Source organism: Rhinatrema bivittatum, chromosome 3 (assembly GCF_901001135.1).
Source record: "Rhinatrema bivittatum chromosome 3, aRhiBiv1.1, whole genome shotgun sequence".
NCBI lineage: Eukaryota > Metazoa > Chordata > Amphibia > Gymnophiona > Rhinatrematidae > Rhinatrema > Rhinatrema bivittatum.
Genome location: NC_042617.1, coordinates 424,143,835 through 424,170,073, shown reverse-complemented (window position 1 = coordinate 424,170,073; position 26,239 = coordinate 424,143,835). Strand labels below are relative to the sequence as shown.

The 26,239-nt window shown below is 41.5% G+C and overlaps 1 protein-coding gene across 1 annotated transcript in view; it reads right to left on the bottom strand.

The window, feature by feature from the left end:
• The window catches only part of CSMD1 (CUB and Sushi multiple domains 1), a 4,035,193-nt gene that overhangs the window by 184,803 nt on the left and 3,824,151 nt on the right, over window positions 1–26,239 (bottom strand). The window contains 2 exon segments of the mRNA XM_029596871.1: window positions 9,587–9,760; window positions 23,695–23,883. Of these exon segments, the coding sequence (XP_029452731.1) occupies window positions 9,587–9,760; window positions 23,695–23,883 (363 nt within the window).

The window sequence follows — 26,239 nt, the reverse complement described above, 5'->3', positions numbered from 1 at the left end:
GTTACTTTTCCCTAAGTGCATCACTTTGCACTTGTTCACATTCAATATCATATGCCATTTCTGTGTCCAGTCTCCCAGTCTTGCAAAGTCATCTTGCAAATTCTCACAATCCTCTTGTGATTTAATAACTTTGAATAATTTTGTATCATCTGAAAAAGTTATCTATCACCTCACTCATTGTTCCTATTTTCAGGTCATTTATAAATATGATAAAAAGGAAGTGGTCCCAGAATATATCCCTGGGGGTTCTCCAATATTCACCTTTGTCCACTGAGAAAATTGACCTTTTAGACCTACTATCTCTTAGGGTCATTTATCAATTGATGTGGTCTTATCAAATGCGTTAGGGCCTTATCACGTGCAATAACTCCCTACCGCATGCAATAACGACCACATTGAAGTGGTATTATATAAATGACAGGAAGGGAAGGAGTGTGGGCAGGGTTTGGGCATGGCTATGGCCCAGCAACACTGCGGGAGATAATGTTTTCCACATTATCGCTGGCAGCACTGCAGGAAATAACTACATGGTGCTATGGGTGTAAAGGCTTGCGGCCCGCTCACAACCGCAGTGAGCAAAAATACACAGTCGCGATGCTGCTGGCTGTACAATTTTGCCCCAATACCTTTTTTAGCATGGCTCATCATTCTCCTATTAATATAGCAGAATGATGAATCTAGATATCTATTCTATTATCCAGGTCCCAGTTCACAACAGGACATTGTCTTCTATCCCATGCCTTTTTAATTTCCTCAAAAGTCTCTCAAAAGGGACTTTGTCAAACACTTTCTGGAAATCCAGATACACTATATCAACTGGCTCATCTTTATCCACAAGTGTTTGTACACCTTCAAAAATTGTAACCGATTGGTGAGACAATAATTCCCTTGGCTAAATCCATGTTGGCTTTGTCCCATTAAATTATGAATATCTGTTTGTTGATTAATTGTATTTTTTATAATAGTTTATTCAAATATTGCTCAGCACTGATGTCAGGCTCACTGGTTCACTTGTTCCTGATCCAGCCTTGTTCTTGATTCCCCCTTGGCTTGTCTTCCTGGTTCCTGACTTCGGTACATCTTTTGGATTTCCTGTCTGCTGCCAGCCTCGACTCTCGGACCGTCCTTACGTTCTGCTTCTCTGCCTCCACCGTGACTTCCAGATTACCCTTTGGACTTTCCTCCCCAGGAGACCGCACCTAAGTTCAAGCGGCTCGGGTCCCCAAGGGCTCCTCCCGGGGGGGACCTCGAGCTTCCAGTGGTGAAGCTCCTGGTTGGTCTCTTGGCTTCGTTCCGCCTCCTGGCCACTACATCTACTACGGACTTCTCCTCAGCGTTTCTTCACCATTTGCTGGCCAGCCCAAGGGTCCTCAAACCGTAACAAAGATAGTTTATAAATTATGAATATTATATCTACAATTACATTTTTCAGCTTTTCAGCACCCTGAGATGTATACCTTCTGGTCCAGGTGATTTGCTACTCTTTAGTTTGTTAAATTTGCCTTATATCTTCCAGGTTCATTGAGATTTGTTTCAGTTTCTCTGAATTGTCACCTTTAAATATCATTTCTAGCATGGCTATCTGCCTCATATCTTTCTCAGTAAAGACTGAAGAAAAGAGTTCATTTAGTCTCTCCATTATGGCCTTGTCTTCACTAAGAGACCCTTTTACCCCAACTGACTCCCTCACAGGCTCTCTGCTTTGAATGTTCCAGAAAATGTTTTTCAAGAGTTTTTATTTCCATGGCAAGTTTCATTTCAAATTCCTTCTTTGCCCTTCTTATCAATGCTTTGAATATAATAATAGCTTCACTCATCTTACCTTTATACCATGCCTGTAGTTGTTCAGCCTTCTTTCCACCTTTTGTAATGCATGGAATATATATGGTCTAGGCTTCTAAGATAGTATTTTTAAACAAGGTCAAAGCCTGCTGTAAACTCTTAACCTTGGCAAGTGTTCATTTTAGATTTTTCCTATTTTTCTCATTTTGTCATGAGACTCCATTTTTAAAGTTAAATGCTATTGTAGTAGATTTCTTTAGTGTCCTCCCTACAGTTGTTAAGTCAAATTTCAAAAGGAATTTCTATCCATAGTTATTTTATAGTGCATTATGTTTCCTAAAAAAAATGTTTATCCTGTTTGACTCAATGCTATCTTTAATATATAGCGCCATCCCTCCACCAGTTTGATCCATCCTATCACTGCAATATAATTTGTACCCTGGTATCACGGTATCCCTTTGGTTATCCTTCATGCACCAGGTCTCTGAAATGCCAATTATATCACCCTCTTCATTCAGTGCTATAAACTTTAACTCTCCCATCTTATTTTTTAGACTTCTAGCATGTGTATACAGACATTACAAAGTATGTTTTTGTTTGAACTGTCAACCTGCTAATCAGTTTAGAGAAATAATTTAGAATTTTTCAATTCTGTCTGCTCATTACTTAATAGTACCTGGGCCACTGTTGCATTTATGATTTGTAACCTCTCTATCAGGAAGCCCTAACTTTATTGTTGTGTTAGTGTCATTCAAAGATACATCATTCTGAACCATGCACATCTGAACAACTGTCGGTTTTCCCCCTTTATCTAGTTTAAAAGCTTCTCTATCTCCTTTATAAAGGTTAGTGCCAGAACCTAGTTCCTCTCTGGTTAAGGTGGAGCTCATCCTTTCTGAAAAAGGCTTCTACTTCCCCAAAATGTTGCCCAGAATCTAACAAACCTAAAGCGTTCTCTTCCCTGCACTGTCATCTCATTCATGCACTGAGTCTCTGTAGCTCTGCCTGGGATACTTGGGTACTAGTCAGGCACTTGTTGCCTGGATTAGCCACTGTTGGAAACAGGATGCTGGACTTGATGGACCCTTGGTCTGACCCAGTATGGCCATTTCTTATGTTCTTAATTTGAGGGTATCCACAGACTCTGTCAATGCTCCTCAAATGCACGCTGAAAATATGTCTAAACTACTCCCAATTAATATTGTCCAATCATCTGATATCCATCTGACAATTACAAGAAAAAAGTGTGCAGCGAAATATTCAAGGGCTCTCTTTGAAAAGGAAAGTCGCATGCAGTATTTAGCTTATCTGGACAAGATTTTAATATAAAAAAATATATAGATTGCAATGTCCAATAATGGAAAGTCCTCCAATATGATCTGTCTTTTGCCCAAGGCTTTGTTGGGAGGGACAACACAAATATTTAAATCTAAAAAATAAGCAAAATGAGATTTTAAAAGACAGCACAAATAAAGACTACAAATAGCATAGGCAAAAAGATCAAGTGTAAAATAGACATACTAGAATAAATAGTTCAAAAGCTTCTTACAACATATTACAGAAACATCAGACCACAGTGAATTTGGCTTTATAATGTAAAACTCAAAAAATGCTCCAAAAGAGAAAATAACCATTTCTCAGCAGAGAAAAAAATCAGAAAGCAAAGCCCCAAAAGTCACCACAAAGGGGAGGCAAAAATGAATAGAATCACATGATCAAAGGGAACCAATTAAAAGCTACAAAACAGGGGATTTAAACCAGGATGAAAGAAAGTACACACAGATTTGATAAAATAAATGAAATCACATTTTAACCTATAGAATGGGAGATTTAAACCAGGATGAGAAAAATAAAACACACACACACACACACACACACAAAAATACAGTCCCTTCAACTTCCAGTCCCCAGAAAAAAGGACTGCAGTTCATGAATCCAACATTGCTCCCATTTTGAGTTTATTTGGGTTTATAGTTCCCCTTTTTATTCCTACATCCTTTTGGGGTTGTTGTGCTGGAGGTGGATCCTTGGCCTGGTGAAGGATTGCTACGGCCCTCTGGTTGGACTCAGAGAGCGCCTGCCACCAGGAGGCGAAGCACACAAGGAGACAGAGGCTAGCTGGAGCTTCACCAATAACAGTCCGGGGTTTCTGCAGGTTGAGCCCTTGGATACCCGGACTGCCTGGACTTAGGTGGGCCTCCGGCGGTCTCCCAGAGAGGAATCAGAGAGGTGTGCCCACCACGAGCAAGGGTGTGCAGCTGATACAGAGTGAGTGGACTAGACCAAAACCGGAAGTTCTGGAGACCTCGGGAAGGCAACAGTTCAGAGAGGTCCTCCGGATGAGACAGGCAGTGCCTGCAGATCCAGCCACATGGAAGCCACGGTTGTTATCCAAGGACGTAGGCCCGAAGGTCACTGGGGGCCAGAAGAGAGTATCCGAGTGAAGCGCAAGGGTCAATGCCAGAATATCAGTCCAAGAGATGTCAGCCAAAGCGGGGGTCAATACCAGAGTCAGTCTGTGCATAGTTGTGGTAAGCGTGGGTCGGTTCCAGATGGCAGACAGAAGAATGGTCAGGCAGGCAGTGGTCAGTTCCAGGTGGCAGTCAGAAGAATGGTCAGGCAGGCAAAGGTCAATACCGAGAAGTCAGTCCGGAAGGTACTACCTGAGAAGGACATGGAAGCAGGAGACACAGGAAGGGAGACCCTGGAACAGGAAATGCAGGAACAGGAGACACTGGAACAGGAGACACTAGGAACACGAAGGCAAACTCACTACACAAGCTGTGTCAACCCGATTGCCAAGGCAGGGATCAGGGGTTTGAGCCCTGTCTTATATACAGAGGACTGCTGATGTCATCGGGGCGTGCCTCCCGAGGATTTCCTGTGCTGGGCCCTTTAAGTGGGATGAGGTCGGCCGCATGCACGCCTAGGGGCGGGTTCGAGCCGCCTGAGGAGGTGGAACCCCGACGGGAGCTTCGCTGTGAGGCCTGAGGAGATGGGGATGCCGAGGGAGGCTGCAGAGAGCGACAGGGACGCTGGGGGTTAGCAGCAGCGGGCAAACCTACTCTCGTGGATGGCAATGCCAGGTGAGCAGGCCTGGTGTGGCCGGGACGCACAACAGTGGTTACGGTATATTGATGATATACTTATGATTTGGACTGGTACTGATATCCATTTCTTTTTGTTTTTTCACTGATTGAACACCCGTTATCCAAATCTACATTTTGTATATTCTGTGCCCCATTCTCAAGTATTGTTTTTAGATACCTTGATTACTGTGTCTGATGGTTCCTTTCTAACATCACTTTTTTGGAAACTGACAAACCAAAATATAATTTTTTGTGGTATGATAACCACCATCACAGGTCTCTCTGGGATAATATCCCAGTGGGCCAGTTTTTTAGGCTTGTCACTTATGCTCCTTCAGGGCAGATTTTATTGTACAAGCCAATTTTATGAAGTCCAGGTTCGTCTCTAATGGATATCCTCCACAAATAATTAGGAATGATTTTAAACAAGCTCTCTATGTGAAGTGGGATTTATTGTTTATTCCACAATCCTCTACAGTGTCTGAAAGGCTCATTTGCATTTTATTTTATTTCTAGCAGGGTAAGCCAGATGTGCACTATCATTAAACATCACTTGGCCATTTTATCTCAATACCTGGATTTCCATGAAATCCCATTATTTGTTTTTCACCATGGTAAAAATATGTGGGTCTTCTTAGTATGCTCTGTATTCAGTGAAACTTTTCCTGTTCATTCTCCATGTGGCCTTAGGAGAAATATGTACTATGTGGAAGACTTATTATTGTAAATTGTGAATGTTTATATTGTTTAAATTAAAGTGTTGTCTAAGTAAGCTAAATTCTGCTTGTGATTTGTCATCAAGAACAGCTCTCAAGTATTTAGCTATACACCCTATTTTGTAGGACTTTACAGTGAGTGTGTTGCTACTTCTCTATCATCACATTTTAAATGTTTAGACTTGTGGTTCATGGGCCGACCTCGCAAGTCGTGGCACTCTCCCCCAGTGCCTAGGACTGCCATGATGCTGCCGACTCCCCTCCAGCGACATTGATACTACCATGCTGTTCTACTCTGATTAGGTTCTCAGTAGGTTCATGCGCATGCCACTGTGGTAGGAAAGCGCTGTAACGGTGCTTTAGATTATGTCACCAGCATGCTACTTAAGGCTGCCAGGACCAGCCCTCCAGCCTCAGCAATGGGTCTCCTGCCTTGCAGTGCGTGTTGCCAGAGTTCCTGATTCCTGCATTCCTGTACCTTGTTATCTAGCCTTGGCTCATCCTTGCCTTGTCTAGCCTAGCCTCATCCAGCCTTCGTTGTCCAGCCTTGTCCCATCCTGCCCATCTCATCTAGTGTCTTCCATGTGTCTACATCTTCCTTGAGCCTTAGTATCTGAATCTTGACCCATTGCCTGGACCTGACCAATCCTATTAGCTGCTTGCCCCAACATTGACCTGTTCCTGACTCGGTTGGTCTGCTGCCTGCCCTGACCCCAGTGTGCCTTTTAACTTTTGTTAACTTCAACACCCTAAGGAGCCGCCTACATCCTCCTTGCTGCCAGAACCCAAGGGCTCAACCTGTGGGGGAGATGGCTGGTAAAGATGAAGCTTCAGACTATCCTGCTACAGGGCACATTTGGCTAGATGCTGGTGTAGTCCTCATGGGTTCTCCCTCAAGGCTACATCAACTATGCCACAACACGACAGGATCACCCACCCCGCTACCTTTCACATTAAAGTTCTCATATTGTACTGCAAAAATACCAGTTTATTCAAGTAAACAAACAACTTTGTCAACATGTATAGCTTACTTCAAAAGAGAGAGAGCCCAATTTTTTTCATATTCTTAAATACATCTGTTTTTCTAAGCTTATCAGGTTTGATTTTGACAGTTTTGCCTTATACCATATGAAGACAATTTTTAAGGGATTTTTGCAGGTTAAAAAGCATTTTACCCATTCAAATCACCTATACAAAACTTGTTCACCCAGTATGCAGGTAAAAGCATGCATGTAGGATCTATAGGATGCATACTTTCACTACATTGTAGTGGAAGCAGTCCTGAGATGGGGTGTTGAAGGCATAGGGATGAAAATAATGCAGAAAGTTTTGATGAGAAAAATTATCTACAGAAAAAAAAATCTCTTTGAGTATCTTTACTGTAGACAATTTTCAGACTAAAAGAATATGCATATTTTTCTTTTGAAATTTGATAGAAAGACTATGGGTAAAAGGTATCTGTAGATTAGGGGTAGGAAGACGAATGTCATTTTATTTATTTTTTTTGGGGGGGTAGTTTTCCCTGAATTTCATTTCATATAATTTTTATTTTGATTATTTTCTTAAAAAACTAAATAAATATTAACACCTCACCCCAAAAATCACACAAAAAAATGCCATGGCCATGATCCTCCTTAGCCTACACTTTCCTGATCTGAAGGGGGGAGGGATTTGTTGCTGGGACCTAGGCCCAGGCAAGAGCCTGGGCCTTGCATAGGGCCTAGGCCAAGGTCACGGCAACCTACTGCTGTTTAGGCCTATGTAAGGCTGAGGCTTTAGCTTTTGCCAAGACATTGGTCCCAATGCCTGGGCTTCATATAGTATTTTGATATACAGCAGCTAATTATACTGCTGTACATCAAAATGGCACCGACTGCTGGGGAGGATGTACCCAAATTAATTAACTCCAAAGCCTCCCAAGTGGACAGTATCATTTCTTCGAAGAAGTAAGAAGAAAGAACATCGAAGAAAGAAAACCTCTGAGGCCTGAGCATCAGGCCCAGGCATCAGGACCTAGCTTCTGGGCTGAGCCCCAGGTTCAGACCTGGGCAAGGGTCCTAGCCTAGGCCATGGCCAGGCATCAGGACCCCACATCAGGGTCAGGCCCTGGCATTGGGCCTGGGTTCAAGCCAAGGATCTGGCATCAGGCTGAGGCCTAGGCCTGGACTGTGATGCTGGATCCCCGAACAAGCAGGTAAGTTTGGTAAATTTTGGGGGTCTCAGCCGAGGCCTCAGCATCAGGCTTGGGCCTTAGCTAATTCTCTGGCATCATATTTGGGCCTAGGCCGTGGCTCCTGTTTTGGGCTGTGGATTATGTCTAGATGAAGCTCTGGCCTCGGCCTAAGCCCAGGCCACAGCCCTGGCTTCAGTCCTAGGGACAGGCATTGAGCTCTGGTGTAGGCCAAGGCCCCAGCTTCGGGCCTTGGTTTAGGCCTGACAGATCTGATTTTTTCTTTTTCAAAATAAAACACGAAAACCAATTAATTTTTGCCAGATTTTCAATTGTTTTGCTTTGAGAAGAAGATGAAACAAAATAGGGAATTTTGTTTCCTTACCTATTTTGTTTCTTCTGAATGCCCAGTTTGGAAATTGCTCACTAAAGGCAGCAATATTAAAAATTAAAGTGCATGTATACTTTACTTTGAAAATTACCTAAGGAAAAGGTACTCATAGCGATTTGTACCTCCTTTTCTGTGGATACTTTTCCATCCAAAACTATGTTCATTCCTTCAAGAATCTAAACTTTGTTTAATTTTCTTCCTCAACATATCCCCACGCCAGCCTCTACTACAATGCTGGTAAATGTACACATGCCTGGAACTATTTTCACATGCATTCAGGGTGGTCAGTTTTCAGGGTAACATGCTTTTATGAGCAGTAATCTCTTCAAAACTCACCCTCTATATTTGGTAAATAGAAAACATAAATTTAAATTCTAAACTGTCATCCAAAATCTGAACTGCAAACAGAGGGACCGATTGAAATAAAATGTATATTCATCCCAAATCACTGAATTCCTAAATTATAGAACAAAAACACTTCCTCTGCCCATCTGTTCTATGTTTTACAGAATTAGCTAAAAGGGTAATGTATATTTTTTTCATTTTAAGTAGAAGTTTTAAGTTGACCTTAACATATATTACAGTCTTAAATATAGAGGAGATGATTTTATGTCTTCCTAAATTATGCAGCAAAAATGCAAGTAAGTGTTACCAATTTTCAAACCAAATGTATACACTTTGAACACTATCCCACCTAATTTAGCCATACCCAATTACACCTGTTATTCTATATACAGAATGTTTTGAAGAAAATATATGCACATAATTTAGAAAATGCAAAAGTGCATGTCTAAGTCCAACCTCCTCCCCAACTTCGCCCCTGGGAACATCTCCACTCAATTCGAGTACGCTTATATAGGAACTGCCAGTGCCGCATATATTTAATCATATATTCACCGACTATTTTGTAAATGGCAATTTCTGGTGGCAAAACACTGTTTTAACTATGGAAATGCCTTTGAAAGTGGCCCTCTCGGTGTCATGATTAACCCCTGAATAAAGCTGAGAAGCCATTTAGTCAGAATTAAAAAGATGACTGTTTTACTGTTACAAATACAGATTACAACAAGTAGCAAGAACATTTCAAGGAGTTTTTATTTTGGTTCAACAGATTCTATCTGCTTTTTTGGGCTTCAAATTCAATCCAAACATACCCTAACAAGTGACCTGGAGTTCCCCCCTTCACCCCCCCCCCCCATCCCACACACACACACACACCATTTTTATTCCTTCTCCCATCTATGATCCAGACATTTTAGTGATAAACCTGAATACCACCAGTTCCATGAGTGTATAATCACTGTGTCCCTCTCCTTCCAGAGTCTGTGATCATTGCCTCCACAATATCCCTACCCATCCAATGAACAGAGGCTGAGCTCAGGAATTGAACTTAGGTGTTTCAGACTAATGCCATCTTAAAAGCCAAAAATGAAAATACCTGAACAATGAGGAAGAGCACTACTCCAATGACTGTCTTCTTGACAAACTCTTGTAGAATTTCCTATAAGTGTGTGACCCACTGGGCAAGAATAGTGCACTATGGATCCATGAGTAAATGTTTCTCCTGTAAGAATGGCATTGAAAGGAACACCAGGATGACCACAGGAAATGGCTGAGAAGAGAAACAAACATCAAAATTGGTTAATATTGTCATTGTCTTTTCTGAGACAATACCATCACAGAAAGAACTATAAGTGACCTGAAGCAACTTGATTTAAAAGATTTAGTGGTTCATATTCAGCATGTTTTTCCAGCTAAGATTCAACATTCCTGTGAAATGATGAGCTGTGACGGTAAAGAGGGAAGGGGGCGAAAAAAGGGGCAGGGGACACTAGTGTGCAGCTGGTCGCATCACAGTGATGCGCTTTCACCTGCCGTGGTGCGGCCGTGCCGCACACTATCACCCCCATAGCACCACACTAAAAGGTGGTGCTATTTCCCATGCTACTGCTGGCGATAATGTCCAAGTTATCGCCGGCAGCGGTGCTGCCACCCCATTTTCCTAAACCCCTCACTAACTCCTCCCTATCTCCAACCCTTCCCCTAATTTTTATTTTACTGCCGCGATAAGCCCATTATCGCATGCGTTAAGGCTATCGCACCTTGGAAAATGACCCTATAGGTTTGGTACTTAGCCAGACAAAAGCCATGATTTGAAAATCACACCAATTTTGACATAGTCAGATAAGTTTTTAACCAGCTGAAATCTAAAGATGTCAGAGGCAGTCCAGGGTCATTCTGGGATGGGAGTGGCATTATTTAGCTAAATTAGCTGGATAACAGCAATTTTCAGTGTTATCTGGCTAACATAGCTGGATAAATTTAGGGCTTATTTTAAAATAGCTGAGTATATTCATTGGCATGCCTATGTTGTAAATATCCCTAACCGGATACATTTATAAGGCTAACTTTGCCAGCAGGCCATTGACTGAATATGGAACTCTTAGTTTCCATTGGGATCCACTTTATGTGGATCCCAATGAGAATAGGTTTGGAATAACATCCTATTTTATAACCATGAAACTATTATTAGTATCCTAATATTAAATAACATTAGTATTTTTCTGATTATTGAAAATGGTATATATATATACACACACACACACAATTTTAAATAAATAAATAAATAACATTTCATTCAAAAGCAAATTTTATAGAATTATTTTTAACCAGAACAGGTAAACTGTTGTACCTACAATAGTTATATATATTAAATTAGTATAAGGGCCTGTCAAAATTAATAGAAGGAGGAAGACACATATGCATGTATAGTTACACCTGACCATGTATTTAGATTTAATTACTCACCATTTCAAAATCTGAGCTCGGTACTGTAGTTATTTCCCTACCCAAGAAGACTTACAATTCTCGGACAATGGAGGATGAAGTGACTTGACTAGGTGACAAGGAGTATCTGAGTGTTAAATCAAGATTCAACTTTACTTCCTTCCTTCCCTAGGAAATGCACCATATCTCAACCACAGATGACTGCATGCAAGTTTTTTACAGTTGCATGTCATATTTTGTGCATACATTTACCCGCACAGACAATGAACAATTCTGAAGCATGTTTTACATGTATATGCATGTTATTATCCAGAGAAAATTGCCATCTTAGAGTCCCATGAGAAACAAATTAATTCTTCTTCTTCAATTAAAACTATTAAGGAACAATTTTGAGTTGGATACCATGAGGACACACTAAGAAAACAAAAATCATCAAATCTCCCAAAAATGCATAAGTATATCTTACAGAAGATACCACATGCAGTAATCAATAATCAAATGCAGCAAATTATGTATAAATACATGCATATATTGTTTTGCATATTATATTCCCTTGGTCAATAAAAGAAGGTATGTTGTAAGGAAAACCTGGGAAGGCAATCCAGTAGGCAACAGAAACCAGAATAGGAGTTAGACTCCAATTCCCAGAAGACACAGGGGTTCTGGAGGGGGCAGAACCATCCAGACTTTACCTCGTCAAGGAAAGAAGAGAGCCCAAATGTGATGGGAGAAAGTTGAGAGCTTGTCCGAAGGAGGGGTAGGGCAAGAATAGGAAGGAGTTCTATTAGAACCAGGAGAAGAGACAGAAGAGCTGGAGGTGGAGATGCAGAGCAGCCCTGAGAACAAGCCTGAGCTCATGGGCCTGAGAAACCCCCTCCAGAAGAAGATACTCTTAGGGAATCTGCAGGTCAGGAGCTTTAAGTAAACACTGCTGTGGGTGGATATAATTGTAGCCCTAGTGAAGGGAAAGAACAAACCCCAGCTGTAAACTACGGTGGGATGTGGCAGTAGGGCCTGGTTCCCTACAACCAGCAAGCCAGTCGAGGCTATGGAGGAAGCAACTGCAAGCAGCAAGTAAGAGAAATAAGGAAAGAGTTGCTTTTGTTATCTGTGCCGTCCGCGGCAGACCCGCAGCACGGACCCCTCACCTTTCCACAAGGAATCCGGCCTCTGGTTCCTCCTCGCTGGTGGTGGTGGGCCGCCAGCTCCATCCTCGGGCCTCCCCCGGTGCCTCTGGCTCTGCCACAGTCCCCAGCATTTCTGGTCCTGCTGCTACTGCTCGTCAGGCCTCTCCGTGTGGCCGCAGAGAGACGTCACTACCCGCACCACACCCCTCCCTAGGCATGCACGCGCATCGCTGATCCTTAAGTAGGCACTGCGGCAGGAACCTGGCCACGGCCCCGGATGATGACATCAACCTATTCATAGTATTTAAGCTCAGGCTCCGCTCCATAGCGTTGCCTATGAAACAGGTTTCCTCGCTGGTCGAGTACTTGTTGCTACTTAGAGATTCATCTCTTCCCTGCATTCCTGATCCTCATTGTTGCTGGTTCCTGTTTCCTCATTCCTGCCCTGCTTATGCTTCGGATTGACTACACAGACTTTGACTCTGCGACTCTGCTTCACCTGACTACGCTAGAGCCTGTCTCCAGACCCAGACCTCCACTTCACCTGGCTACGCTACAGCCTTTCTCCAGACCCAGACCTCTGCTTCACCTGACTATGTTACAGCCTATCTCCGGACTCAGACCTCTGCTTCGCCTGGCTATGCTACAGCCTTTCTCCAGATCTTGACCTTTGCTCCGTCCGACTACGCTATTGACTATCTCCGTGATCAGATCTCAGCTTTACTTGACTATGCTATTGACTATCTCCGTGATCAGAACTCAGTCTTGCATGCCACTGCCTCTGGATCGCCGCCATCCCTGACTCAAGCCTACCATTGGAAGCCTCTTCTGCATACTCCCTGGGCATGGATTCATCAGGCTTCGGCCTATCTTTGCTCGAGCGCCTTCTGTCTGCCTTTGTTCCATTGGTGCCTGAGTTTCCAGGACATTATCCAGTCCAGATTAGGACTGCACCATCTCTCTCCTGCTGTCTCTGGGCTGAACCAACTTCTCCTGCAACTCAATTCAGAGGCTCACCTAAGTCTTGCCGGCCCCGGCACCCAAAGGCTCAACCCATGGGGAACGAGGACTGGTATAAGTGAAGCTCCAGTGGTCTCTGCCTATCAGCTTACTCCACCTGCCGACGGAGAGGACCCAAAGGCCCTTACCTACGGATTGCGTCAACCCCACCTCGGCCCAAGGGTCCACCTCCGATGCAACAGCTTTATTACTACATGATTTTGGGACTGTCATTGTTCAATAAAGTAAACTAATAGAGACTTTAAACTACAGGAATAACCTGGGACTATGTTTATTTAAGCCCATCTCACCAACTGGGGTGAGAGAATGCAAATCCATAGGTGTGACACCCTGAAAGGAATGTGGTAAAAGTAAACAATAAAGACTGAAGTACCTGAACTGGGGGATTCGTGGAAAACTGCATGGAGAAGACGAGCAGCGGGACCATGGATAAACACCCGCAGCGACTTAACCAGTGCTTCAGCTTCTTATTTAACTAGAGAATTCCAGCCAAGTTGTGATTGGGGGAGTGGCCGGTAGCATGGGCCCATGACAATATATATATATATATATATATATATATATATATATATATATATATATATATAAATATACACACATCTCTGCCCATGGAAGCCCATCAGTAATTTTTGCGTTATTTGATTTTTTGCTATTTGAATGTTTGCAATCAGTTTAAAAAGAATAAACAAAAAAATCCTTATATCTATGACATGTAGATATAATTATAGATATAGCCAGGCATAATTAGATATAGATAAATATATACAGATATTAGGATTATTTATTTATTCAGTATAAACTGATTACAAATAGCATTCAAATAGCAAAATATCAAAAACTATAGGGGTAGCCAACTTTGGTCCTTGAGAGCTACAAACAGGCCAAGTTTTCAGAACATCCACAATGAATATGCATGAGATAGATTTGCTACCATGGAGACAGTGAATGCAAATCTATCTCGTCCATATTCAATGTGGATATCACTAAAATCTGGCCTGTTTGTGGCTCTTGAGGACCAGAGTTGGCCACCCCTGAAATATTATACAAATTACAGATGGGCTCTAGTTATAATCTTGGTCCTAGATGAAATAGTATTTTTGCAATTTCTGAACATTTTCATTGGATAATGTAACAGAAAAGAAAGTTGTTAGTTTGGAGTACAATTTAGGGCAAATTTTAAAAGCCCTACAAGTGACAACTCCAGGAGATATGCACGTGACTGGGCCACATGGATTTTAAGAGGACTGCAGCCAAGCGCGTATCTCCCGTAGGCGCATTGGAAAGGTTTTCTTAAAAAATGGCGGGCTGGGGTAGGGGCATGGGTGGGGCATGGGTGGGCCAGGACAGCACCATTACGTCTGAGTCATACACAAGTGCAGACCGGGATCCAACAACTGCGTAAGTTGCTGCTGTTATGGACTGCGGGTAAGTAGTAAAATAAAACAATTTAGGGTAGTCAGTAGGGTTTTAGGGGGCAGGTTAGATAGGGGGTTTAGGAAGTCCGCTTCTTTACAGGAGTGAACTGGGAGGGAACAGGGAAATAGGCCCAAATGTGTCACCACATGCATCTACTAAAATCCCCCCACTTACGCACCCGAGATGGCATTTCCGTGCATGTGCACGCATCAATATAAAATTGTGTACACAGCTGATTTTATAATATGCGCGTATATACATGCACACGTTATAAAATTGATGCGTCCATGTGTACTTGATGGAAAATTGGTGCACCCATGTGCGATTCTTAAAATCTACCTTTTTGTTCCTATAATCCAGTTCAGGTTTTCTAGCCCATAGATTGCATGAAACTGGTCTTGGAAAATTCTGCCTACTCAGCTGCCTGAACTTAGCAGAAGAAATTATTTTATTAGGTAGAGGCTCAGGCAGCACAAAAGATGTGAACTGCTTAACCAGAGAAAGACTGTGAAGGCGGTGGTGTTACCCTCACCCATAGTGCTGCTTTCTGGAAGTGTTTCTATTTACAAATAGAAACAAAATATGTCTGAGGGAATAACTCTCGCTTTTAATTTGGTTGACTTTCCTTTCAGTATTGGAAAGGACTATTGTAATTTGTAGTCTGGCAGGTTCTGTGGAGGTTGTGTAGACTATTATACTGTGGGAACTGTAGGGATGTTGGGCTAATGCAACTGCTTATTGTCATCAGTAAGAAAAGGTCCTCCAGTCTTTCAGGAACTGAAGAAAATCACTGTGAAACTGGAAGATATAATAGAGCAGCTTAACAAACTAATAAATAACTAGGATCTGATTTTATTCATCCCAGAGTTCGGAAAGAACTCAAATATGATATTGCAGAGCTGTAATTAGTAATATGTAACCTATCATTAAAAACAGCTACAGTACTTGAAGATAGGAGGGTGGCAGTTTAATAAAAGGACATTGGGGCAAGGCAGGAAGCTAGAAACCAATGAGCCTGACATCTTTGCCAAAAAAATGGTTGAACCTATTCTTAAAAACAAAATTACTTGCCATATGGTGTAGACATGGATTAATATGGATTTAGCAAAGGGAAATCTTGCAAGACTGGGGGAGTAGATATCTAAATGGGAGATGAAATTTAATGTGAACAAGTGTGATAGTGTATCTATCCATGGTGTCACCACACCAGTGTATTATGTACAGTTCTGGCCATCACATATCAAAACAGATATAACAGAAATAGAAAATATATAGACAAAAGCAAAAAAAAACATAATACAGAGGATGAACGAGCTCCCTTATGAAGAAAATTAAACAAGTTAAGGGTCTTCAGTTTGGAGAAGGGATGACTGAGAAGGAATATGAAACAGGCTTATAAAATAATGACTTGGGTGTAACAGGTTAATTTGGAGTGGAATTTAATATTTCAAATAGTACTAAAACGTGGGTACACTCTACAAAACTAGCAGATTTATAATAAATTGGAGGTCCCTGTCTTTTAAAAATGGTGCCATCTACCTAGAGGACAGCACTCAAATGATATCACTTTGGTACCTTCCTAAGTTGTGCCCGGCCTCATTTTGAAGATGGCCATACATTTCTACATACGGGCAGACTCCATACTGGCCCCTGGAAGGCACTGAATTGGCGCTAGGCAGGCCTCAGCTGGTCCAAATTAGTTTTTTTGGCCAGGAGTGGGGTGTCATAGGCACACAGGGAGGCCCTGGAAGGTCTGGGCTCTGTTTTGCTGTCTGGGAGGGGGATTCCAGGGCCATTAGAAGCCCTTTTACTTATAATTGGTTCTTTTCTTTTTTCTTTTTTTTTTGCTTAAACACTTTTTTGGTTAAGCAAATGAACTGAACCGAAAAAAAACCCAACAACATTAAATGGATCAAAAATTGACACCCCCCCCCCCCCCAATAAAAAAATGAAACAAAAAATTGAGGGCTGTGAATCCTTAATTTTTCATATCTAATCTGAGCTTGTCATGTTTCTGAGCTCATTACATTTTTGGTTCCTCTAGTTCTTTTAAAAATTACTGTGGCTGTAGTTTGAAAAATGGTGCAATCCACCTTCTCTAGATGTTTCTGCCAAGTACCATGAGCCATGGAAAGATGAGTTAGGAATTGTAACAAATTTCCTAATCAGGAGACAATGTAAGAACCTCACTAGGGATTTTTAGGCCATACTAGGCATACCTATGATGACGGATACTATCAATTGCACACACCATGTCAAAACCACATGAAAGGGAAGGTATCTTTCTTCAGCCCACTTGTGCATAAGCATGCCTTGTATAGCTTCTGTTCCTACTGGTTGGTGCTAATGGTCCTAACACATCCTCCCATGCAATTTTTCTCTTCCCCTGTGCCTATCAGGCCTTAATACTGAGTTTTCTATTCACTCTAAAACATCACTATACTCCCTTTCATCCCGGCTTTACAAACTCCATTCCGCTTCTCTTCCTTACTATGCCTATCCCATTTCTCCCCCTCACCTCCCCCATTCAGCCTCCGAGAGACACATTCTCAGCAGTCATAGTTGTAGCATGATCATGCCCACTCTGCGATGCCCCATACACTCCATTCATTCCTCTCCTGCAAATTCTAGCAATCTTCAGTGAGTTTATGTGGTTTGGTGATATTTGTATTCATAGGGGTAGATTTTATAACATGTGCGTGCGGCCTACATGTGAGCACGCTACCTGGTGCGCGCACATGTATGCCTGATTTCATAACAGGCGCGCGCATGTTATAAAATCCAGGGTCAGCGTACACAAGGGGGTGCACAATTGTGCACCTTGCTTGCACCGAGCCGCACTGCCTTCCTCCGTTCACCCTAGCCTGACCTTCCCCCCTTCCCCTAAACTTCCCCCAGCCCTACTCTAAGCCCCCTAAAAGTTGTATCCTACCTTTTGCGTCTGTCTCTGGGCAGGCGAAAGTTGCGCACACCGGCAGGCTGCTGGCACACGATCCCTAGACACAGTGGCAATGGCTGCTATGTTGCAGGCCTCTGGCCCCACCCCTACCCTGCCCCCACCACTTTTGTAAAGCCCCGGGACTTACACGCGTCCCGGGGCTTTACACGCCACCGGGCCTTTTTAAAATAGGCCCGACGCGTGTAACCTTTTGAAAACCCAGCCCATATTTTCTATAATTCTTGAGTCTTTACTTTCACCTTCTCCTATCTACTATTTCTTATAGTTGTGACATTTCAGCAAGTGTATTATATATTGTCGTAAAAGTACTTCATAAATATAAACACTTAGAAATAAAAATTAGAAATTATTATTAAATACAAATTGTAGATATAAATGGGCAAATATTCATGTGAACTGTGCATATTCTCTAGGTTTCATTGTAATTCAGTCCTAAAATCAATAGGCGGATAGGGATTAGTCAGAAAGAAAAATGAAAATGGTTGAATTATATCCACAGATCTGAAATTTATTAAGGTTAGCACAAGAGCTCATGTAAATCTAAAATCTTGGGGGGGAATCTAACAGAACACAGAGAAGAAATAAATCCATCAGCCAGAGTACAACTACCCATAACACTTTGCCAAAATCTATGTCTCAGGATAATACACACAGTAAACAAAAAACCCTATTCACAACCATAGAAATTATATGTTTGCTATTTAACACCCTTAGATTTGATTATGATTCATTTAAACAAATTATTCTAGAAATGAGGATTAATAAGCTTCTTTTTTGCATACTAAAGTCACAGACTGAAACAGAAATCTAATAAAATGTAATAATATTAGGTTTCCAGTGATAATTTGGATATTAAGAAATGATGGAACAAAACAGTTCAATTTCCTTTGATTTTTCTGAAGTTATAGCAATAGCTCTGTTCATAACAGGTTCCACCACTGCATTGCAGTATTAGATACTATAAATTGTTCAACATGTCAGATGGCTTATTCATATTCAGCCTTTTCATTCCATACTTAAAGATTTTGCTAAAAGATTGATTCAGCCTCACACTTTAGAAAAATTTCCAGCAAAAGCAAAAAAAGAATGGCAGCCTGAAATGTGCCTCCTGCATTTGATGTCTCAGATGTGTACCCTGAAAATGATCATCGAAGCCAGGGTTCAAATTCTGATGCTGCTCCTTGGGCAAGTCACTTTACTCCTCCACTGCCTCAGGTACAAACTTACAGGTAGATTCTTAAAAGTGTTGCTCATGCAAAAAATGCCCCCTCCCCCCTCACACTCGTATGTGGGCCACACATGAATTTTAAGAAGCCAGGAAGTACACGTTTTAAGAATAAGGAGGCAGAAAAGGGGTGTTCTGGAGCGGGGCCAAGATGTATGTACTGACCATGGCAACGTGTGCCAAGTTACACAGGTGAGAGAAAGAGAGAGAGAAAGAAAGAAAGAGCCGATTTTGAAGGGGCAATCAGACACGCTCTAAATATATCCCACTGTAAGGGGCGCACTTTCAACTCAGGGGGGGTTTGGGGGGGGTGGGGTGGCCAGTGTTACATTGGTCTGCCTAGGGTGCAAGGGTCTGTAGAGTCTTGTAACACCACCCCCTCCCAAAATGCACCCCGAGTTGAAATTGCCCCCTTAACAGTGGAATATTATAGAGCATCAGTTTGGCCCTTTAAAAGAAGTGTACTCTCTCTCTCTCTTCTCTCTTCTCTCTCTCTCTTTCTCTCTCCCTCTCTCTCTTCTCTCTCCCTCTCTCTCTCTCTCTCTCTCTCTCTCTTCTCTCTCCCTCTCTCTCTTCTCTCTCTCTTTCTCTCTCCCTCTCTCAGCCAGTCAATTGTGAGTATGTACAGTAGGAATATTTTAAATGATATTTGCGCGGCAATATAAAATTGAGCATATTTTTACTCGTGTGCCCAATACAAATGTTTGTGGGCGCACGTGCGCACCTTTTAAAATGTATTTGTTTGGGAGCCATTTACTGTGGTGCTATATATTACTACGGCAGGGAAGAAATACCATGGGGGGGGGGGGGGAGCATTCTCATAATATGTGGCTCCACCCTGGTAAAAATATGGCAGCCTTTTCCCCATGATATTTTGTATTGTGGAAAAAAAATGCAATATAAAATATCATGGGGAAACATGCACAATGGCTGCCCACTTTGCCAGAAGGTTCCATCGTGTTAAAGAGCTACATGGCCCAAAAATAACCTTCCCTTCCCCAGAGTTTGAAATCCCCCTTCCCAAGGTTCTGCTTAGGCCCCTGCTGCCTCTTGAGGAGGCCCATAATAAAAAAAAAATTACTGAAAGTGTGACTTGGTGATGCTCAGCCCCCTTTCCAAGCCCCTTCCTTTTCTTAACAAATCACCCCCCAACCAAATATTACCATTCAACACCAATGCCCCCTCCAGTAGCTGCCCTTCCGGACCTCCCTGATATAAAATGTAATCCTTGGTACTCTAGTCTGGGGGATGCTCAAATTGGTCCTTGAGCCCCTAGCCAGTCTTGTTTTCAGGATATCCCTAATGAATATGTATGAGCAATATTTGCATACATAGGAGGCTGTGTATAAAATAAATCTCATGCATATTCATTCAAAAATCCTAAAAAACCTGACTGGATGGAGGGGCCGCAAGGACGGATTGAGTCTAGTGGCCCCACCCCACCTTTCACTGAAAAGGGATCCCCGGATGTCTAGGGATTGCTCTACCCCCGGACACCCCCATACCTAAGAAGAGCAGTATCTGGTGATCAGCAGTGACTTGGAGCACTCCCTTAGCGCTGGGCCAGTTTATGCCATATTACAAAATGGCAGAAGCCGACCTTTGCCCCTATATGTGATGCCAACAACTGGGCATGGAGCTAGGGGACACTTTGGGCCACCTCTGGACCATCTGGGTACTTTTTTAAGGTGGGGGGAAGGGGGCCACTAGACTACCAGGGATTCCTTTTCTGTGAAAGGGGAGAGTGGAGATGGGCCTTCTAGGCTACTAAGGAGTGTTTTGTATGTTGACAGTTCCAGGGGCTGGGGGGCCAAATTTGGGAGATGGGGTTTGAATGGGGAGGTATTTGGGTTAGGGGAGGTTATTCTTTTTACAAAAGGGAGGGGTTTGGGAAGTGGGTGGAGCATCAATACACAAGCTTCAAATCTTTTTTTTTTTTTTTACTTTTTTAAGGGCTATGTCACCTCAATAGGCGGCTGGGGTGGGAGGACCTCCAGGGACCCTCGGAGGTATTTTGACGCTTTGGGAGGGGGGATTTTTACTGGCTGTGTGGTCCATTAAATAGCAGGCCTGGACCATTGGCACATGTTTTAACATTTCGATACTTCAGAGAACAGTCAGCAACAACTTCTCACTTGGCGCTGTTTAGAAAATAATGTGGCATCGACCAGCTACATTATTTTATTTGCCAAGGATTACTTGTGCATTAGCTGTGTTGCATGGATTAATACATTTAATGTGTACAAGTGCATGCAAAGGAGTTAATTTCAATAAGGGCAGATTTCAGGTCAAAATATGTGCAATATTTCTGAAATATGCAATTATCTTGCAATAACCAAAATTTTATGTGCATCATACACAGTTTTTCATGCATTAATTGAACCCCTTAGATTGTAAGCCCTCTGGGGACAGGGCAATACCTATAGTACCTGAATGCAATTTGCTTTGAAGTGCCTGAAAGGTAGAACCTAAGTCAAAGAAATAAATAAAATGTATCCATGTCTTTTCCCATATCATTTTCTGTAGGAAATTTAGGATTTATTCTCGTATTGTTGATGGGCCTAATTTGTAATGCATTTGTGTCAATGAGCAATAATAGTGGCTTTCAAGTTTTCTTTCTTTCTTTCTTTCTTTATTTATTTGTTGCGTTTTATATACCGTCATTCTTTAACCTTGTTTAGCCTGGATAAAGTAGTGTGATTGCTGACTTAATGAAGGAAGTATTAGTTCCCAAAAGCTAGTAAAGAAATATATTAAGTTAGTCACCTGTGAACTAAATTGTATTTCTCTTTTTTTAGATGGATTCAGAACTCTCAGCAGCTTACTGCTGATATATAAGGTAGTACACTCATTTCAAACAAATGGGTAATTCAAACGAAACCAGCCCATTTTTTGTTTTGTTTTAGATTATGCAAAATAAAAGGGCCATCCGTCTAAAAATCATGAATTTTTATTTTGTCTTTTTAATTTGGGAAATAGTGTGTGGTATTAACAAATAATGGGCCTGATTTACTGAGGTATTTCTTCCATTATGGGGAAAAAAATTAGTAAAGAGGCCAAATGTGTAACATTTCTTGAGAAAATTTAAAACAAAATAAAAAAAAAAATCAGCTACACAAAGGCTGGGGGGCAGTTCTACCTGGCTGGGCTGAGCTAAAAATAGCAAGCATCCGTAGTCCACGTCGACACCCTGCCCCCACCAGGATACAGCTGGGCTGAGCTAAGTTTAGCTAGGACCTCTGCAGGTTCCTCTGACCCCTCCCACCCCATAAAAATCAACCATAGCCAGGTACCTCCACAACCCACACATTCCCCTTCCTTGGGGAACTTGCAAAAAAAAAAAAAAAGAGGCAGGAATGAAATTCACTCACTCCTGCCACTGCCACTACTCATTAAAAATGGCATCAGCCCTGAAAGCAACATCAAAATGACAATACAAAAACAGGCAGGGGATAAATGGGATCATCTATGGCTGCATGTCTGCATATGAGAGAGAGAAGGGAATAGGGTTCAATGTTTGCATGTGTAAGAGAGAAGAGATTGCTGCCATGTGTGTGTGTGTGTGTGTGTGTGTATGTGTGTGTATATATATGCCATACTGGTTTGAATGTTAGAGAGAGGATGAATGGGAGAGCAGAACCAGTCTGTGGCATGAAAACCTGCCTCCTCTTCCTCTTCCTTCCACTTCCCTATCCCAAACTACTGCAAATAAGATTCTCTCTCTCTCTCTTGATCCGAGATCAAGATGGTCATCTATGCTGATGTTTTTGTTATTGATTTAATTCTGGTGTATTTTATATTGTATTTTTATATTTTATTTGTTTTGTTTGTGGTTTAAGTTATTGATGTATGAATTCTATTTTTATTTTACTTTGTACAGTACCTTGAGTAACCTTTAATGACTGGAAAGGTGGCTAATAAAGATTTTTAAATAAATAAATTTACTTTATTTATTTAGACTTTTTATATACCGTCGTTCCATGTATAGATCACAACGGTTGACAAAAGTAACATTCATATCTACAAATCAACAAATAAGGATGGGTTACAGAGGTAGTATTCATAACAAGCACTAACTTCTGTCCTGGGAAAGAAGGTGCACTGTCTCTAAGCTTTTCTTTCTTCCACAGGTGGCTTTTTTGGAAGCTTGCAGCCCAAGGCGTTGATAATCCCCCCCCCCCCCCAACACACACACACCTTTCCCTTCTCCCCAGATCCTGGAAACCATCCCAACCCCTCCTACTATCTCCTCCCCTTTCTCAATCCCAGAAAGTTCCCCACTTTCTATTTCCATCCCATATTCCATATCTTTCCCTCCTTTCTCATCTCCCATCTCTATTCCTCTCATCTTTTCCTGATCCCACTCCCTTTCTTTCCAAATCCCTAGTCCTCTCATTCTCTATGTCTCCTCTCCTAATCCCTGAGATCTCCTCCCTGTACTAATATTTGTCCCCTTTCCTTGCCCAATAAAAAGAAAATGAATTATTATGGATGTGCAATCGTTTGAAAATAATGTGCTGCCTGAACCAAAGAAACACAATGTTGGTTTGATTAATTTCAAACAAAACAAATACTTAGTGCTTCCAAAAAAATAAAATTAGAAAATAATGTGCATTATTTGCTGAGAAATGTAAAAAAAAAAAAAAAAAAAAGACCCTCCACAGCTCCATAGCCCCCTGCAGCTCCCCTACCCCTTTCATAGCTCTCTGAGGGTGAAAGGAGCAGGAGCTCCTACCCTACATTTTAAAAATGGAAGCAGTCTCAGGCTGCTTGGCACCAAATAGTTTTACAACCATAAAGCTTGAGTATGCAGATTGTTGATTACATACAATTATATGCCTCAAAATCTATGGCTTCAAAATTGATAATTTTATAATGATATTGCCTTTCTTTCATCCCTCACCTTTTGTTGAACTAGATTCAATATTTTAGCATTGCAATAAAGAATCAGTAGGCCCAAATGCAGTTTTGGGATTCTACTGGTTATTATTATTATTATTATTATTACTTACGCAAACACTTTGGGAGTGATCTGTCCCACAGGCCATTAGCTTTGCAGGTCAGCACAGAAGATCCCAAAATATAGAACCCCTTTTTACAATGATACATCACACTGATTCCATACTTGAAACTCTCAGGGTAATTTTGCTGTCCATGACGAATAGCATTTTCCACAAAGCCTGGATCTGAACAGTTCACCACTACAAGAAAACAGAAATATAATACTTATATGTATAGCCACAAGACATAAATTACAATATACTGAAAAAATAAACAATCTAAGAAATAAGTAAAAATCATTTCAGTTTTTACAGGACACTCTGCTCAGTATGCCATGCAAAAATATATCATAGGGGACCTGAGAGAAAGTAGTGGCTTAGTAAATGTCAGAAGCCCCCTGTTAGTGACTCAGTCCCCTATGGGAAATGAGAGTTCTACAGATGGGATCAGACAATTGATTAATACTATTCAAGGGGAGAACTCAGCCACAAATAAAGTGATACCATGTCCTATGATAGTAGAGTCAGAGATAAATGAGCAAGATGGAAGTGAAGTTGAACCTGATAATGTAACTCTATTAGATGTTTGGAGACTTTCAGTTAAAATAGATAAAAAATTAACTAGATCAACTATACAAGTTCATGATTTTTCAGTTCAAGTCAAAGCTAAATTTGAGGATTTAGAGATTAGATCTGTTAAACTTGAACAAGAAGTGGCTGGGATAAACCCACAAATTAAACTTATGCATGCTACTAATACTACCTATATTAAGGACAATTTGATGTTACATAATCAGATTGAAGTTCTTGAGAATGATTGAGATCATTCAACTTAAGGTTATTGAATTTTCCACAATCAAGATTAATGTCAGCCATCGAATTGTTTAATAAATATGTGGTAGAGATATTAGCTTTTGAGATGGAAAAAATTCCTGTTATGTCAAAGTTATACTATTTGCATACAAAAAGAGTGCTCCAAGTTCAGGAGGGAGGGCTAGATAGTTTGAATAGTCCAGGAGTATCCACTTTTTTGAAAGACTCCATGGACAATATTCAAACTAGAGCAACGTTATTGGTTTCCTTTTCTTTAAAAAAGGATAAAGACTTATTCTTCTTAAAATACTTTCAAAATAAGGATTTTTTATTTTGCGGGCAAAAGATTTTAGTATTTCCTGATGTTTCTCGCGCAACTCAAGCGCGTAGAAAACAATTTCTTTCCTTTAAGAGACAAGTCCTAGAAATAGGAGCAAGTTTTTTTCTTAAGTTTCCCTGCAAATGCCATATAATGTATAAGAACAATAAGTTTATTTTTGTAGATCCCTCACACTTGGAGCGCTTTTTGCAGGATAAAAAGCAGGAATAAGAAGTGTTGTTTAGGTTTTAGGTTGTATAAGAGAAAAGACACCCAGCAATAGGAACCCCTTCTCCTCCTAGATGTGGGCTGGATCATGAGAATTATGTGTTGAAATTGAGTTATAATTGTTTTTTTCTGGAAATTCCTGGATTATTACATTTGTTTGAATGTTATAAATCAATAAAAATAAAATTATAAAAAAAAAATATATATCATAGAACGTAAATAGTACATAAATTAATGGAAAACAAATAACAAGTAAAAAAGTTAAATCAATTAATCAAATACATTAATCTGAGGCCAATTTAATATGAACCTTTCAAAATAACACTTGCAAGTTTGGTTGGGGGGTTGGTAACATCTACTCATGGTGTAACCACAAGACTAAAGGAGGACAGGAACATCTTAATTCCCATACAGACCCATCAGGTCTGCCCACTGCACAATCAGTCAAGAGAGAAAATGATTAATTTCAAATGTGTTCACAAAGTTGAAACTTAATAGTAGGCATGCTTTACCACTGGAGTAAAATCAAATAGTTTCTGAGGACAGAGAGAAGTAGAAATAAACATAAGATTTTATAAGATATGCGCGTAGCAGCGCGTATCTTATAAAATCTTATAAAATCTGGGGTCGGCGCACGCAAGGGGGTGCACATTTGTGCACCTTGCGCGCGCTGAGCCCTGCGCATGCTGCCCGTTCCCTCCAAGGCTGCTCTAAAATTGGAGCGGCCTCGGAGGGAACATTCCTTCCACCCCCCCGCACCTTCCCCTCCCTTCACCTATCTACCCCCCCCAGCCCTATCTAAACCCCCCCCTACCTTTATTCAAAAAGTTACGACTGCCTCTGGGCAGTAGTAACTTACGCGCGCCGGCTGTCTGCTGGCGCGGCAGGCCCCGACACAGGCCGCTGTGTCAGGGCACTCAGCCATGCCCCTGGACCACCCACATACCCCCCGAACATGCCCCCGAACACGCCCCCAAGCTGACCTCATGCCCCCCTGGCCAGGCCCCTGGCCACCCCTTTTTGCAAGCCTCGGGACTTGCGCTCGGCGTGCGCAGGGGCGTTTTAAAAGGGTTACGCGCGTACCTTATGCGCGTAACTCTTTTAAAATCCAGCCATAGAGTTTGAAATTTACATAACATAGTAAACCTTAACCTGTTTTGTTCGATAATGAAATGAGGGGAAAATATCTTTTTCAAA